The sequence below is a fragment of the Strongylocentrotus purpuratus genome, unplaced genomic scaffold (assembly GCF_000002235.5).
Source record: "Strongylocentrotus purpuratus isolate Spur 01 unplaced genomic scaffold, Spur_5.0 spur5_contig_839, whole genome shotgun sequence".
NCBI classification, from domain to species: Eukaryota; Metazoa; Echinodermata; class Echinoidea; order Camarodonta; family Strongylocentrotidae; genus Strongylocentrotus; species Strongylocentrotus purpuratus.
This window is the reverse complement of record NW_022145545.1, coordinates 162,067-177,720: the sequence shown is the minus strand read 5'-3', so window position 1 is coordinate 177,720 and position 15,654 is coordinate 162,067. Positions and strand designations below refer to the sequence as shown.

The following is a 15,654-nucleotide window of genomic DNA, read 5'->3' as shown; positions in this document are numbered from 1 at the left end:
TGAGTAGCAAGACGATGAAGATGACGCTGATGTTAAAATTGCTTCCATTCTCATGTAACGCCTGGCTGGAATGCTCCCCAGGGAGTGGAAATTGTGCACATGTTGTGTGCAGGCAAGCACTGAATCCAATGACCGTGGTAATAGTATATTTGTAAAGCGCTTAGAGACATTTATATTAAAGATGAAGTTGAGTTCTGGTCGTGCGATTGCATTGTGAAAGAAACGGTGTAGAATCGACCAAAAAAAGTTGATCATCTAGCATGTAAGAATTTGTGTGTATTGCAAGGTTCTGAAAACATCAAAATGATAAGAAATTTGGCCAAGTCTTGGTAAAGTTACAAACACTGTACACAGAAAGATGGATATGGGACTACACGAACAAATACTACCCCCGAGTTTTACGATGTTACATGACATATTTAGAATATGAAGGCATTTGAAGAGCCATGCTTTTCAGGGAACATATCTTATCTGATGTTCTTCCACACTTGCATAATAAGAATGATACCGCTCACAAATTATTTTTCACCTCTTCCCAGAACTCAACCTTCTCTTTAAGCGCTATATAAACATTAAATATTATAATTATTATTATTATTATGGTGATGACGACGAAGATGTGATCCAATCTTCTCACTGTTCAGGGCAGGATTGAGGGTCGACACACGATGCTTGGCTGGTTTCTTTGACCTTTTCCTCCAAGAGAGACTTTAGGTGCGCCATCTCATCTGTAACAGACAAAAAAAAACCAAGCCAACGTAAGCCAATAAATACACAACTTAAAGTGTTTCTTCAAACATCTTTTTTGCTATAGTGAACCTCTTTCATGTCTCTTCGTCTTGTGCCTTAAATTGGTCTTCTTGGTTTTGTTCTTCCCTCTTTCGAATCTAATTCCTTACTCTTCTTCTCGTTTTTAATCTCAGTAAGAACAGCATAGTTGATCATGAGGCTTCCGTGGATTAATTTTTTTTTTTAATTTCTATTGCTGCTATTATTATTATCAGTGTAATTATTATTACCACTATCATTGTTTAAATTGTTATTATTGTTGTTAGTTAATATTTACCCCTTTTTCTTATACTTCCATCTCCCCATTCTTTCTTTCATCTCCCTCATCTACATCCTCTCCCTTTGATAACTAATTTTAACATTATTGCCCGTAGTTTATTCTCCTCAGTTTTCTATTCTCATAATCTCCAATCTTTTCTTTTCATGTATTCAAATGTCCTATTTTTGTTCTTGAAGTTTATAAAGTGATTATTATAAGTTCAAGAGAAAGTTAGTCAACGTCTTAAAATCACATAATATGTGTTAATGCTCATTAAGTTGTACACAAGCAGCTTCACTTGTTACGTGTGTGTGACAACTATACCGAGATTTTAATTTTAATTTTCAACACACCTAGTTCACCGATTGTGCAAATGAATAAAAATGGATTACAAACCTGCATTTTTAAGGAGGGATGGGACCAATTTATTCAGGAAATAGCACTCCTTTGCATTGGCCGTTCCTGCACGGCTTTCAAAAGATGGAGAGAGTTCCTTGTAACTTGGGTCCGACGGGGTAGATTTGGACCAGAAAGTGTACTTAGAACCAGCGGCATCTTCAAGATTTGAAGACAAATTTGGATCTCTAAACAGGCAAAAGGAACAGAAAAGAAGCCTTGGTAAACTAGAGAAGATGTATAACTTCTGACGAAATTTAAACGGTTTATGACGGGATCAGAGAGCAACAAAATATGACCATTTCAGAATAATCTTTGTTAAAAGGTTTATTTGATATTGTATAAAGATACTGAGCGCATCTTGATACCACATTATTTGCAACTGACAACGCAGCATAGTCTATTTAAAAGTAACTGATGGACATCAGTCAGGATGCAAGGCGAAACTCCGGCAAACCCACAGTTCATTTTGTCCTCGTTTTTCCTTCTTTCTTTCTTTGTCTGAGATTTTAAAGTGTGTGTCCTCCACCCTACCCCAGCAGGAGAAACCTGGATCCGCCATTGGTATACACTTGTCTTAACCTCACCCGGTCTTGGCAAAGTTGGACCAGTATTTCATGGTCTGAAGGGACATCTGGACCTCCTGTTCGTTTCCGAATTTACCAGCCCACTCTGGTGGGTCCTCTGGCAGTCGAAGGAAAGGAGCGCCGAAGACATACGGAATATCCTCAGTATGGGAGGCACCTAACCAGTCGTACTGGCTACCCCAAACAGAGATTGCGGGGTTGTGAGTCATTACGTATGAATAAACGTTTCGGCCAGCCCGCGAAAGGTCCTCGGACATGCCAAATGTAGGACACAACATCATCTTATCACCGATGAGTTTGTTGACCGAAGAAAGGTAGTCTGCATCAGGATCAGCAAGCTAAAAGGAAAAAGTCCAGAAACGCAGAAAATAAGTTAGGCCAAGCATCTGTTAGCACTTAATGAAATTGTTAATTTTGTTTAATGAAATTTGGCGGGGTGGGGGAAGCCCCCGAGGTAGAGAAGGTGAGACTCCCTCATATTAAATTCTCTATAGTGGGGAGAAAACACAACGCACACCCACTGAAGTCCACATACCCAATTCCACACGTCCATACATTATCGTGCATGAATTCGAAAACCAAAATACAACTAGACATATAATACTTGTTTGGAACAAGTATAGGTGGGCTGGTCAAACTGAACTTTGAGACAAAATAGAGCAAAAATAAGCGAGATACTGCTAAAAAAAACAATGTCATGTAGATTAAAGATGTACGAAATTCACCTTCAATAGGCATAACACGCTACTTAAGACATTTCTGATATGTGCCCTTTAATCGTAATTTTCACTATGATGACGTCATCAAAATGAAAAATGGTGATGACTAAGCTTGTAGAAAATTGTCTAAGCTACATCATATCGAAATTTGGAAGAAAATCGATAAATATTTCCAGAGATACAATCAATTTTACATAAATATGCTGACTTCATAATATGCAAATTCCTATTTTGAGATCCAAGGCCATTATGATGATGTCACGATACACTTAATGGCCAAATGAGACATGGAATCATATCTTCGACTCATACTCTATCTAAATATGAAAAAAATTGAAGGTCACGGTTCATTCCAAAGAGCTATAATGGATTTTGTATAGGCATGTTTTTGCCCATATATGCTATGTATTAAAAGAGCTCGCGCGCACGGGCATTTTTCTTGAATTGACGCTCATCTTGTTGTTAATGGACATAAAGAGATAAACATGGTATCAAATTCCTCGAAAAAATATGAGAAATATCATGAAAGAAAAAAAAATGGCGATTCTATGTTGTGTAATGGTGTAACGCGCGAAAACGCGCGCGCATGCTCGTGCGCGCGATTTTTTTATAAAATGCTTAAAATGACCTGAAACGTATGCAAAAAAAATTTAAGACGATTTCGAGCATTTAAAATTTTTGCGCGCGTAATGACGCGCGGACGTACGCGCACGCGCGCGTTTTTTGACCTGAATTTGACCGGACTGATATTGACCTTGATCATGATAAATATGAATGAGATATTACTTTTGGTTATGAAGATATGATCATAAGTTGATTTTCAAAATTTTTCACAAAATGGCGCCTAGATGACGTCATCAGTCAAGGTCAAGGTCGAAAAATTTGCTGTGTTTTGTGAATATGCCTATACATATGTGTGTTAAATTTTAAGATATTTGATTGAGCCATTTTCAAATTATCTTGAACACAAAAAAGTGGGTCGAAATAAGAAAAATAAATAATAAACTAGACATATAATACTTGTTTGGAACAAGTATAGGTGGGCTGGTCAACTTAAATTTGAGACAAAATAGAGCAAAAATAAGCGAGATACTGCTTAAATATTCTTGAAAAACAATATCATGTAGTTTCATGACGTGAACGAAATTCACCTTCTATAGGGATAACGCAAATTATGAAGGCCTTTTGACATGAGGCCTTTAATCGAGATTTTCAGTATGATGACGTCATCAAAATGAAAAATGGTTTTTACGTAGCTGATAGAGAATTGTCTTAGCTACAACATATCGAAATTTTGAAGAAAATCGATCAATATTTACAGAGATACAATCAATTTTCCATAAATATGCTGACGTCATAATATGCAAATTCGTATTTTGAGTTCCAAGGCCATTATGATGATGTCACGATACACCTAATGTCCAAATGAGACATGGAATCATATCTCCCACTCATACTCTATCTAAATATGAAAAAAAATTGAAGGTCACGGTTCATTCCAAAGAGCTATAATGAATTTTGTATAGGCATGTTTTTGCCCATATATGCTATGTATTAAAAGAGCTCGCGCGCACTGACATTTATCTTGAATTGACGCTCATCTTGTTATTAATGGTCATAAAGAGATAAACATGGTATCAAATTCCTTGAAAAAATATAATAAATATCATGAAGAAAAAAAAATGGCGATTCTATGTTTTGTAATGGTGTTACGCGCGAAAACGCGCGCGCATGTGCTTACGCGCGATTTTTTATAAAATGCTTAAAATGACCTGAAACGTATGCAAAAAAAATTTAAGACGATTTCGAGCATTTAAAATTTTTGCGCGCGTAATGACGCGCGGACGTACGCGCACGCGCGCGTTTTTTGACCTGAATTTGACCGGACTGATATTGACCTTGATCATGATAAATATGAATGAGATATTACTTTTGGTTATGAAGATATGATCATAAGTTGATTTTCAAAATTTTTCACAAAATGGCGCCTAGATGACGTCATCAGTCAAGGTCAAGGTCGAAAAATTTGCTGTGTTTTGTGAATATGCCTATACATATGTGTGTTAAATTTTAAGATATTTGATAGAGCCATTTTCAAATTATCTTGAACACAAAAAAGTGGGTCGAAATAAGAAAAATAAATAATAAATAATAATAATAATAATAAAGGCAATTTTAACAAAATTATAAGGTGGTCTGTATTAGATACAGCCCACCTAATAATAACTAGACATATAATACTTGTTTGGAACAAGTATAGGTGGGCTGGTCAACTTAAATTTTAAACAAAATAGAGCAAAAATAAGCGAGATACTGCTTTAAAATTCTTAAAAACAATATCATGTAGTTTCATGACGTAAACAAAATTCACCTTCTATAGGGATAACGCAAATTATGAAATTTTTGGCATGAGGCCTTTAATCGAGATTTTCACTATGATGACGTCATCAAAATGAAAAATGATTATTACTGAGCTTGTAGAGAATTGTCTTAGCTACATCATAACGAAATTTTGAAGAAAATTTATCAATATTTACAGAGATACAATCAATTTTACATAAATATGCTGACATCATAATATGCAAATTCATTTGAGTTCCAAGGCCATTATGATGATGTCACAATATACCTAATGGCCAAATGAGACATGGAATCATATCTCCGACTCATACTCTATCTAAATATGAAAAAAAATTGAAGGTCACTGTTCATTCCAAAGAGCTATATTGGATTTTGTATAGGCATGTTTTTGCCCATATATGCTATGTATTAAAAGAGCTCGCGCGCACTGACATTTATCTTTAATTGACGCTCATCTTGTTATTAATGGTCATAAAGAGATAAACATGGTATCAAATTCCTTGAAAAAATATAAGAAATATCATCAAAGAAAAAAAAATGGCGATTCTATGTTTTGTAATGGTGTTACGCGCGAAAACGCGCGCGAATGCGCGTACGTGCGATTTTTTATAAAATGCTTAAAATGACCTAAAACGTATGCAAAAAAATTTGAGACGATTTTGAGCATTTAACAATTTTGCTCGCGCACTGACGCGCGAACGTACGCGGACGCGCGCGTTTTTTGACCTGAAATTGACCGGACACATATTGACCTTGATCATGATAAATATGAATGAGAAATGAATTACCGTTATGAAAATATGATCATGAGTAAATTTTCAGAAAATTTCACGAAATGGCGCCTAGATGACGTCATCAATCAAGGTCAAGGTTGAAAACTTTGCTGTGCCTTGTTCATATGCCTATACATATGTGTACCAAATTTTAAGATATTTGATTGAGCCATTTTCAAATTATCTTGAACACAAAAAAGTGGGTCGAAATAAGAAAAATAAATAATAAATAATAATAATAACTAGACATATAATACTTGTTTGGAACAAGTATAGGTGGGCTGGTCAAACTGAACTTTGAGACAAAATAGAGCAAAAATAAGCGAGATACTGCTAAAAAAAACAATGTCATGTAGATTAAAGATGTACGAAATTCACCTTCAATAGGCATAACACGCTACTTAAGACATTTCTGATATGTGCCCTTTAATCGTAATTTTCACTATGATGACGTCATCAAAATGAAAAATGGTGATGACTAAGCTTGTAGAAAATTGTCTAAGCTACATCATATCGAAATTTGGAAGAAAATCGATAAATATTTCCAGAGATACAATCAATTTTACATAAATATGCTGACTTCATAATATGCAAATTCCTATTTTGAGATCCAAGGCCATTATGATGATGTCACGATACACTTAATGGCCAAATGAGACATGGAATCATATCTTCGACTCATACTCTATCTAAATATGAAAAAAATTGAAGGTCACGGTTCATTCCAAAGAGCTATAATGGATTTTGTATAGGCATGTTTTTGCCCATATATGCTATGTATTAAAAGAGCTCGCGCGCACGGGCATTTTTCTTGAATTGACGCTCATCTTGTTGTTAATGGACATAAAGAGATAAACATGGTATCAAATTCCTCGAAAAAATATGAGAAATATCATGAAAGAAAAAAAAATGGCGATTCTATGTTGTGTAATGGTGTAACGCGCGAAAACGCGCGCGCATGCTCGTGCGCGCGATTTTTTTATAAAATGCTTAAAATGACCTGAAACGTATGCAAAAAAAATTTAAGACGATTTCGAGCATTTAAAATTTTTGCGCGCGTAATGACGCGCGGACGTACGCGCACGCGCGCGTTTTTTGACCTGAATTTGACCGGACTGATATTGACCTTGATCATGATAAATATGAATGAGATATTACTTTTGGTTATGAAGATATGATCATAAGTTGATTTTCAAAATTTTTCACAAAATGGCGCCTAGATGACGTCATCAGTCAAGGTCAAGGTCGAAAAATTTGCTGTGTTTTGTGAATATGCCTATACATATGTGTTTTAAATTTTAAGATATTTGATTGAGCCATTTTCAAATTATCTTGAACACAAAAAAGTGGGTCGAAATAAGAAAAATAAATAATAAATAATAATAACTAGAAATTTAATTCGTCACGAAGACGAATAAGGTGGTCTGTCTAAGTCTTATGATAGATTTGAGAATGGGAGAAGTTATAAAGACATGTAAACAATGAGGATCGTGATGAACATGATGATGATCATGATAGTAAAGGTGATGATGATGAAGATAATGATAATGTTATATGACGATAAAAACGATAATTTTTTATGATGATGATAATGATCATGATCATAATGATGTTGATGATGATCATCTTCAGACCATGATGATGATGGTGACATTGATGATAATGATGATGATGATATTGATGATGATGATGATGAGCATGCATGAGCATGATCCTGACATCTGATTGAAGAAAATGGAAGTATTTAGATAGCAAATAGTCCCAGCTACAACATACTAAAATTTGGGAGAAAACTGTTGAATAATAACCGAGATACTGGTCAAAACACATTGTCATGCAGATACATGTTTTGACAAAAGTGACCTCCCATAGACGTGACACGCAAATATGACAAATTATGCATTGTCGACTTTAATCGAATATTTCACTATGATGACGTCATTCAAATGAAAAATAAATGGCTATTTCTGGTAGAGAATTAACTCAGCTACAACATATCGAAATCTGGGAGAAAATCGATCACTGATACGCGAGATAATCTCAATTAAACAAAGACAAAAATGACGTCATCAACAAAATACATTTTCTTTAGTTTAGATGCAAATATGAAGATTTTGTTTCACTTTGTACGAGTCAGGGTGGTATGAAATCATATTTCCAACTCATGCTCTTTCCAACCATGATATAAACATTGGGGGTCGACGGACTATCTGAAGAGCTATCTCGATTTTTAAAATGGCATGTTTGTGATGAAATTTGCATTATATTGCCTATAGCAGCACGCGCGGATTTTGAACTTTGACGCACGCTCACGGCCTTATGAAATATGAAGAGTGACTGAAATTAATGTAAATTGTCAATTACGTTAAGAGGAATCCAAATCATGTAAACATTTTGAATTTGACTTTTTCCGCGCGTCATGAGCGCGCGCAACGCGCGCGGGGACATGTACGGACGGAAATTTTTGAAATGCTTAAAATGTCCTGATTCGTACTCTCCTTAAGTAGTTAAGTGATTTTGAGCTTTTTAAAATTTTGACGCACACGTACGTGCGCGTCATGACCTTTATGTGACCTTTGATGACATGACCTGTTGACCCTTGACCTAAAGTATATGTGATATGAATATGAATAACCTTTGCTGATGCATCATGAAGATATGATGGATAACGTGATTTCACAAAATGGCGCCTGGATGACGTCACGATAACCTAATGACCTTGGAAATGTTCCTGTCACGTCTCATTACAACGACCTATAATTGTGCCGAAATTTAATGAAATTAACTAAACCAAACTTGAGTTATCCGGGGCACAAAAAACGGGAAGAAATAAAAGGTAAAATTTAGTTGTTAATTACATTATTTGCGATTATATGTGTTTTAATATTCAAAGGAGATGGTACAGTGAAAGGTCAAAAATAAAAAAAAAAGTGAAGAAAAAAATTGTTGGAGACGCCCGGACTCGAACCAGGTACCTCGAGGTCGGAAGTCAAGTGCGTTACCGATATACCAAAACATTTCCCATAGCGATTACACGTAAACGGAAAATAGAATTCTCAAATCCCATTTCGCAAGTGAAATATGAGCATTATCCCGGCATCTGATTGAAAAATAAAGGGCACACTTGTGATAGCTTATTGTCTCAGCTACAACATACTCCAAGCTCAGCGAAAACGAAGCTGAAACGAAGGAGATATTGCTTGCAAATCACGGGAATGTAGAATCCAGTTTTGAGAAAAAGTCATGTCCTATAGAGAATACACACAAAATGTGAAAAATTGACATGCCTCCTTTAATCGCAAAATTACGCCATGATGCCTTTGTCAAAATGAAATATCGTGGTAACTGCATTTGTAGAAAATATTCTCAGGTAGAACATATCAAAATTTGAAAGAAAATTGATCAACATTTACAGAGTTACAATCAATTTTCCAAAAATCTGCTGACGTCATAATATGAAAATTACAATTTTGAGTTCGAAGGCCATTATGATGACGTCATGAGTTAATTGAGGGTCAAATGAGACATGAAATCATATTTCCAACTCATGCTTTTTCCAACCATGATATAAAAGTTGGGGTCAATTGACTCTCTGAAGAGCTATTTTGATTTTTAAAATGGGATGTTTTTGATCAAATTTGCATTATATTGCCCATAGCAGCCCGCGCGGATTTTGAACTTTGACGCGCGCTCACGGCCTTATAAAAGGTCAAGAGTGACTGAAATTAATGTAAGTTGTCATTTACGGTAAGAGGAATCTAAATCATGTAAAAAAAAAGGAATTTGACCTTTTCCGCGCGTTGTGAGCGCGCGCAACGCGCGCGTGGACACTTACGGACGGAAAATTTTGAAATGCTTAAAATGACCTGATTCGTACTCTACTTTGATAGTTAAGTGATTTTGAGCATTTTTAAATTTTGACGCGCACGTACGCGCGCGTCGTGACCTTTATGTAACCTTTGATGACATGACCTTTAGACCCTTGACCTGAAATATATGTGATATGGATATGAATGACCTTTGCCTATGCATCATGAAGATATGATGGATAATGGGATTTCACAAAATGGCGCCTGGATGACGTCACGATGACTTGATGACCTTGAAAATGTTCCTGTCACGTCTCATGACAATGACCTATGACTGTGCCAAAATTGAATGAAATTGACGAAACCGAACTTGAGTTATCCTAGGCACAAAAAAGTGTAGGAAATAAATAAAAATAAAGAATAATAATAATAATAAAGAAAATTCTGACGAAAACAATAGGTGATCTGTTTTCAACAGACCACCTAATAATAATAAAGGCAATTTTAACAAAATTATAAGGTGGTCTGTATTAGATACAGCCCACCTAATAATAAAGGCAATTTTAACAAAATTATAAGGTGGTCTGTATTAGATACAGCCCACCTAATAATAATAATAAAGGCAATTTTAACAAAATTATAAGGTGGTCTGTATTAGATACAGCCCACCTAATTATCTAGAATTCTTAGGTTCTTTAAAGGAAATTATAGAATGATGTCTGAATGGTTCTTCCGAGGCCAGATGTCTTAGGGTATAGTCGTCCAATGGGATGATTATCTCATTGCGTTGTTTTCTATAGGGGTAGCTGAGCAGTAAACAAAAATATTTTAAAAAATGAAGAAAAAGGGGATCCTTTACCTGTTCTGGGGTGGCAAACATGTTTTGAGCAAGGTCCAGTGTGAGAGGGTCTTGGGTCCTGAGATTCATTGCAATCATCTGGCGGAAGGTTGACAGGTTCATTGAGGGTGGCTCGATCAGGCCCCCACCTGTTACCATGGGCAGCGTAAACACCGATCCCTCGTCCTGCGATTGAAATGGAAGGCGTAAATTTGAATTTGCAAAGTCCAGAGTTTACTATTCCATTTTATACCCTTGAATGTTGTGCACATTAACTTTCACCTATCTTAATTGAATAATTTGTGTACAGTTGATTGGTTAGCTCCAAGCACTCTTGAAAGAAGTTTCAGGGGGGGGGGGAAGATGTGAACATAGGATCTTTAAAAAATGTGAAATTATTTTTCACCTTTCCCGTTTTTCCCCCTCCCCGTTTTCAACCCCTCTAATTTTCCTCTAAACGGGAGCAATGGGGCTACGTGAATTTCGCCCCCTAAGATTCCCTAATGAACCTCATATTTAGACGTACGTTCTTCAAAAATTGATGATACTTTCAATAATAATAATAATAATAATAATAATAATAATAATAATAATAATAATAATAACAATAATAAAAATAACGGTGCTTATAAAGCGCTCACCACCGAAGTCTCTAAGCGCTAACGAAGCACTATTTTGTTAGTAATTTAGATTGTCTCACCTTCGTGCAGCCAACCATGACGTTAACTTGATTGAACGATCCCTCCGATGCCATCTTGATCGGGTCATCGGACAGAAACTGCCCATCAGCCACGGGATGAAAGTAAAATGGAGCAGATAAGACACCCGGTGATTCCTGAAATAATTGATGATTAAAAATGTTGGGTTTAGCTTCAAAAACATTTATTGCCGTGAATAATGTTGGATATATCCAATTTCAAATGATGGATTTGCATACTATGTATTGATATATTTCTTATATTCATTCGTAGATGATGATGATTATGATGGAGATGATGATGATGATGAAGATAGTGATGATGGTGGTGATGGTGATTGTGATGATGATGATGATGATAATGATAATAACTATATTGGCGACGATGAGGATGATGATAGTGATGATGTCAATGATGACGATGATAAAGATGATGATTATGATTATAATGGTTATAATACTGATGATGGTGATGATAATGATGATAAAGATCATGATCATGATGATAGTGATGGTGGTGATTCTGATGATGATGCTGCTACTGCTGCTGATGATTATGATTTATGATTTTCGTCATTTTATTTTGAAAGTCTAATGTGAAAGATAAACGTACCCCTTCGTAAATAGTGATGAAATCTTCAACCGGTTTGGCTCGAAGACATCGTACCAAAGCACTTGATGTTGTGACGTCACATCCCAGTGTCTTGCCCATGTCATAGGTCATCTTGACGACTTCAAACATGGTAGCGTGATGGGTCCAGGTATCGGTTAGGGCTCCACTCTTAAAAGATGTAATATATAATCTTGATGTATTAATCACTTCGCTTTCATATTTTACAGACAATAGATCACAGTGTTTACGAATCGTGTTCGTGGGTCGTTTCGTGTATTATATTGTCCGTTGTAAAGCGTTTACGATGATGATTTTTAAAGAGAAGTTGCGATCTTCTTGATATTAAACTTTCTAATTTACTAAACATTATTGGAGTGTGCTATACATTCGTAATGTTTATCCTGTCACTAATTCAATGGATGATAAAGAATTAGGTTAACAATCAAACAGCAAAAACAATACTCCACCGGGCGAATTTGGTGCGCTTGACGAAATAAAGGATAACCGTCAATAAATGCCCAGGCCACTTTGTGACAGTATCTGCCAAGGAGTCTAATCTACCGTCATAGCTGGAAAGACCAAGTCATTTTGTGTGGCATAAGCCTAATGCCGCTTTTACATGAGGCGTCATTGCCAATGCGTCATTGTACCAGGCGCTATTCATACCTGACACAGCGATAAGCTTATTAGTATATTACTTCCTCACGGCGCGTCAAAGCAAAATGACGCGCGCCCGATGTGCAACGGGCATTAGACCATGGCACACGAGGAATCATTTGCCTGACGAAGGGCGGCATCATTGACTGAAGCGATCTTTGACTCACCATGTGAAAGTGAGATAATCGTACAAAGATTGATAGCAATGGGCAGAGCAAACAATGTGTCGAGCCTATTGCTTGATTGCTCAATAAGCACAGTTAATGACGCAATCGAAAAGACGCCTAATATTAAGATATCAACCTGCATAATTGCTCGAGAGAAGAGACCAGCACTCATGGTAGATAGAAGGTGTAAGTTGACGCTTGCCGACCCGGCGCTCTCCCCGAAGATCGTCACCCTGTTAGGGTCACCTCCGAATGCTGACAGGTAATAAACAACCAAGGTTTCCATTAAAGTTGTTTTGTTTCATAATATGCCTTTTCTGATATTGGTAAATGAATTCTTTTAAATAATACTTTATTGATCTTATCATGTTTCACATTTGACCCACAATATGTGTAGTATCATTTCCTCTTGAATTTTCTTTCTTCGTCTTCTTTTAACATATTAATTTCTTCAAATACCATTTAGTTATTTTGAGTTGAATTTCATAATTTTCTCGTATTTTGCACCAAACACTCACAACATCCCTGAGTTGGGAAATAGTTATTTACATCGTAAATTGCCAAGCAAACATATTTTTGTTTAATAAGCAAAATGTGTAATAAGAGAACTCTTGCATTGTGTTCTAAATTCGATTTCGAAATGTATTAAGTATCCACAAGTCTGGTAACATCAAACTCGAGTTTCCGAACAATCTTGGCTAATATATAATATAACAATAATAACAAGTTTCAAACAAGATTGTAGACAATCTATGTAGGTTTTTTTGTTTCACCTTCAATATTATCTTGAATCCAGATAAGAGCTTGTCGTTGATCTAACATTCCAATGTTTGCTGGTATCGAACCGTCACCTGTTAGATAACAATCCAATCATAATATCATTGTAACATTACTCTTGATAATGTGTTATTACAGAATATCGCATATAGTGAGTGCGTGCCTATTCAATATGCTGAAACATTTAAAGTAACATGTTATTGTCAGCCATTTTTCTCATTTCCCAAAGTAATCAATAAGGGTATAAAGTATATCAATAAGATAATTTAGTATAAATTTATATAAATCTGTTGTAATTCACGGAAGAAGGAGTAATATCTCCACACGCCAGGAGCTTAGATTGGTTGAGGCTTAATACAAACAAAACGTGGGGGGGGGGGGGGCGTGTTTCATTAACAGACTTTTTAACTACAACTTAAGTGCTATAAAACTCCTCCCCATTCCTATGAAAGATGAGAGAAACTTAATTGGTGGACTTGTGGAAAAATAATCGCTGTTTTTATTTCGCAGCGTAAATCTCTTACCAGTGGCAAGGAACCCTAAAGGTCCAAGTCTGTAATTGATGGTGACCACAATGACGTCATTGTATGCAGCCAATGGTGCAGGAAGCAGCTCAGGAATGGAGCCCGCCCCCAAATGATATCCACCACCATGTATCCACATCATCACGGCTGCATCTTTCGGCTTTAAATTTACCAAACGAAACGAATTTCATCAAACAATTGCTATATTGAGGGAGTAGCAAGTTTACTAAATCTAATTTCAATCGAAATTATTGTACAGGCCTATCACGTATAAAGTGCTGTTTATCGATATATGAACAGAGGCGTATCTAGAGATTATGGCACCTCAGGCCAACAATGATAATGCCCCTACGCCCACCCAAACTTATTTTCTAAATAATTTTAAAGTAGCGGAGCAAAGCGACCGAGCGTTTCTTTTCTTCTCACTTTAACAAAAACGCAATTTCTATGTATTTTACCTCGGATGATTTTGTTAGGGAGCACTTCGTAGAATTTCAAATTCTGAACAAGGATAAACAATCTTCTCTTCACATCTGGACAAACATGTTTGTTTAAAATGAGCAAAGAATGTAATTTTCTCATGCGTGTTTGCGCCTCATTATAAGGTTTGCCGACCTTCGTGGGAACATCGGACATTGATCTCCGACCAGTTTTTTTTTTATTTTTTTATTAACGGTGATCATTTGCCTGATAACTGCCAACTATTCGCCGATATTTCTACGAGCGGTCGCAAATTAGTTTACAAAAATGTATGCAATTCAGAGAATTTTCGTACGACATTCGGCAAACGAACGTCAACTGATCGTCCACTATGAATTCTTGCAAAGTAGTTGTCAATATTCGCAGCTTTTTTGTTTCTTGGTTGTCAGAAGTCGGCAATCGGTCGTACACCTTGAAGAAGAGGAGAAGAAGAAGAAGACTAAATATGCAAAAAGGAATACGTGTACCTTTGGCTCAGGAACGAATACATCCAGTGTGAGACAATCTTCCGAGAAATCGAGTTCGATTTTCCAAAAGTCATGATCCGTCTTCTGCGGACATGCTACAGGTGTTTGAGTTGCGTCGAACTCCCCCTTGACAACTCTCGCGACGGGGCTTGTGAACCTGAGTTGGCCTACGGGCGGCTCGGCGTAGGGGATCCGCGTGAAGGCTGATACACTACGATGGTAGTCGTTCGGAAGCTGATGAGGTCGAATATCGAGTCGCTTTCCCAGGAAGGTCGCGGTCGACGTCTTCACGATGGGCTGCTCGATGTCGACAGGCGACACGGAACTCCGAATGATGAACACCATGACGACTAACACCCAGCAAGACAATACTTTCGGAGACATTTTTAGCATTGATGGTTATAGTTCTCACAGACTTAGACAACGGCAATCCTCGGGCGTCCAGTCTTCCTATTTACATCTGATAATATAAAGGCTATATTCATATTGGGGTGGTGTTACGGGTGAGTGGGTGAGAGAGAATGATTCCCTCCCATCATTTGCTAGACATGAAAACAATTACAAAAAAATCTGAGCCACTTTGAAACCCCCGCCCCCTCCCGAGGCCGCCCTTTGTATGCCTGGGTAAAGGTCTTCGCAATGTCTATATGCCTATTACGACCTTAGTGGTGTGGATAATGGCCTTATGTTTTTCAAGCAAACGGATACGAGCAAAGGTCGTGGAATTTGTAGATTCCCTAT

At 36.7% G+C, this 15,654-nt stretch overlaps 1 protein-coding gene across 1 annotated transcript; it reads right to left on the bottom strand.

The window, feature by feature from the left end:
* Positions 1-564: 564 nt before the first annotated feature.
* Positions 565-15,390, bottom strand: LOC115924693 (cholinesterase 1-like). Its single transcript, XM_030987440.1, has 10 exons — positions 14,914-15,390; positions 13,967-14,126; positions 13,439-13,516; positions 12,802-12,920; positions 11,842-12,009; positions 11,232-11,366; positions 10,553-10,717; positions 2,032-2,369; positions 1,445-1,632; positions 565-728 (listed from the first exon to the last, which is right to left on the bottom strand). The coding sequence occupies exons 1-10, from the start codon at positions 15,304-15,306 to the stop codon at positions 634-636; spliced, it is 1,839 nt and encodes a 612-aa protein (XP_030843300.1). The 5' UTR covers positions 15,307-15,390; the 3' UTR covers positions 565-633.
* Between the last annotated feature and the right edge of the window lie 264 nt (positions 15,391-15,654).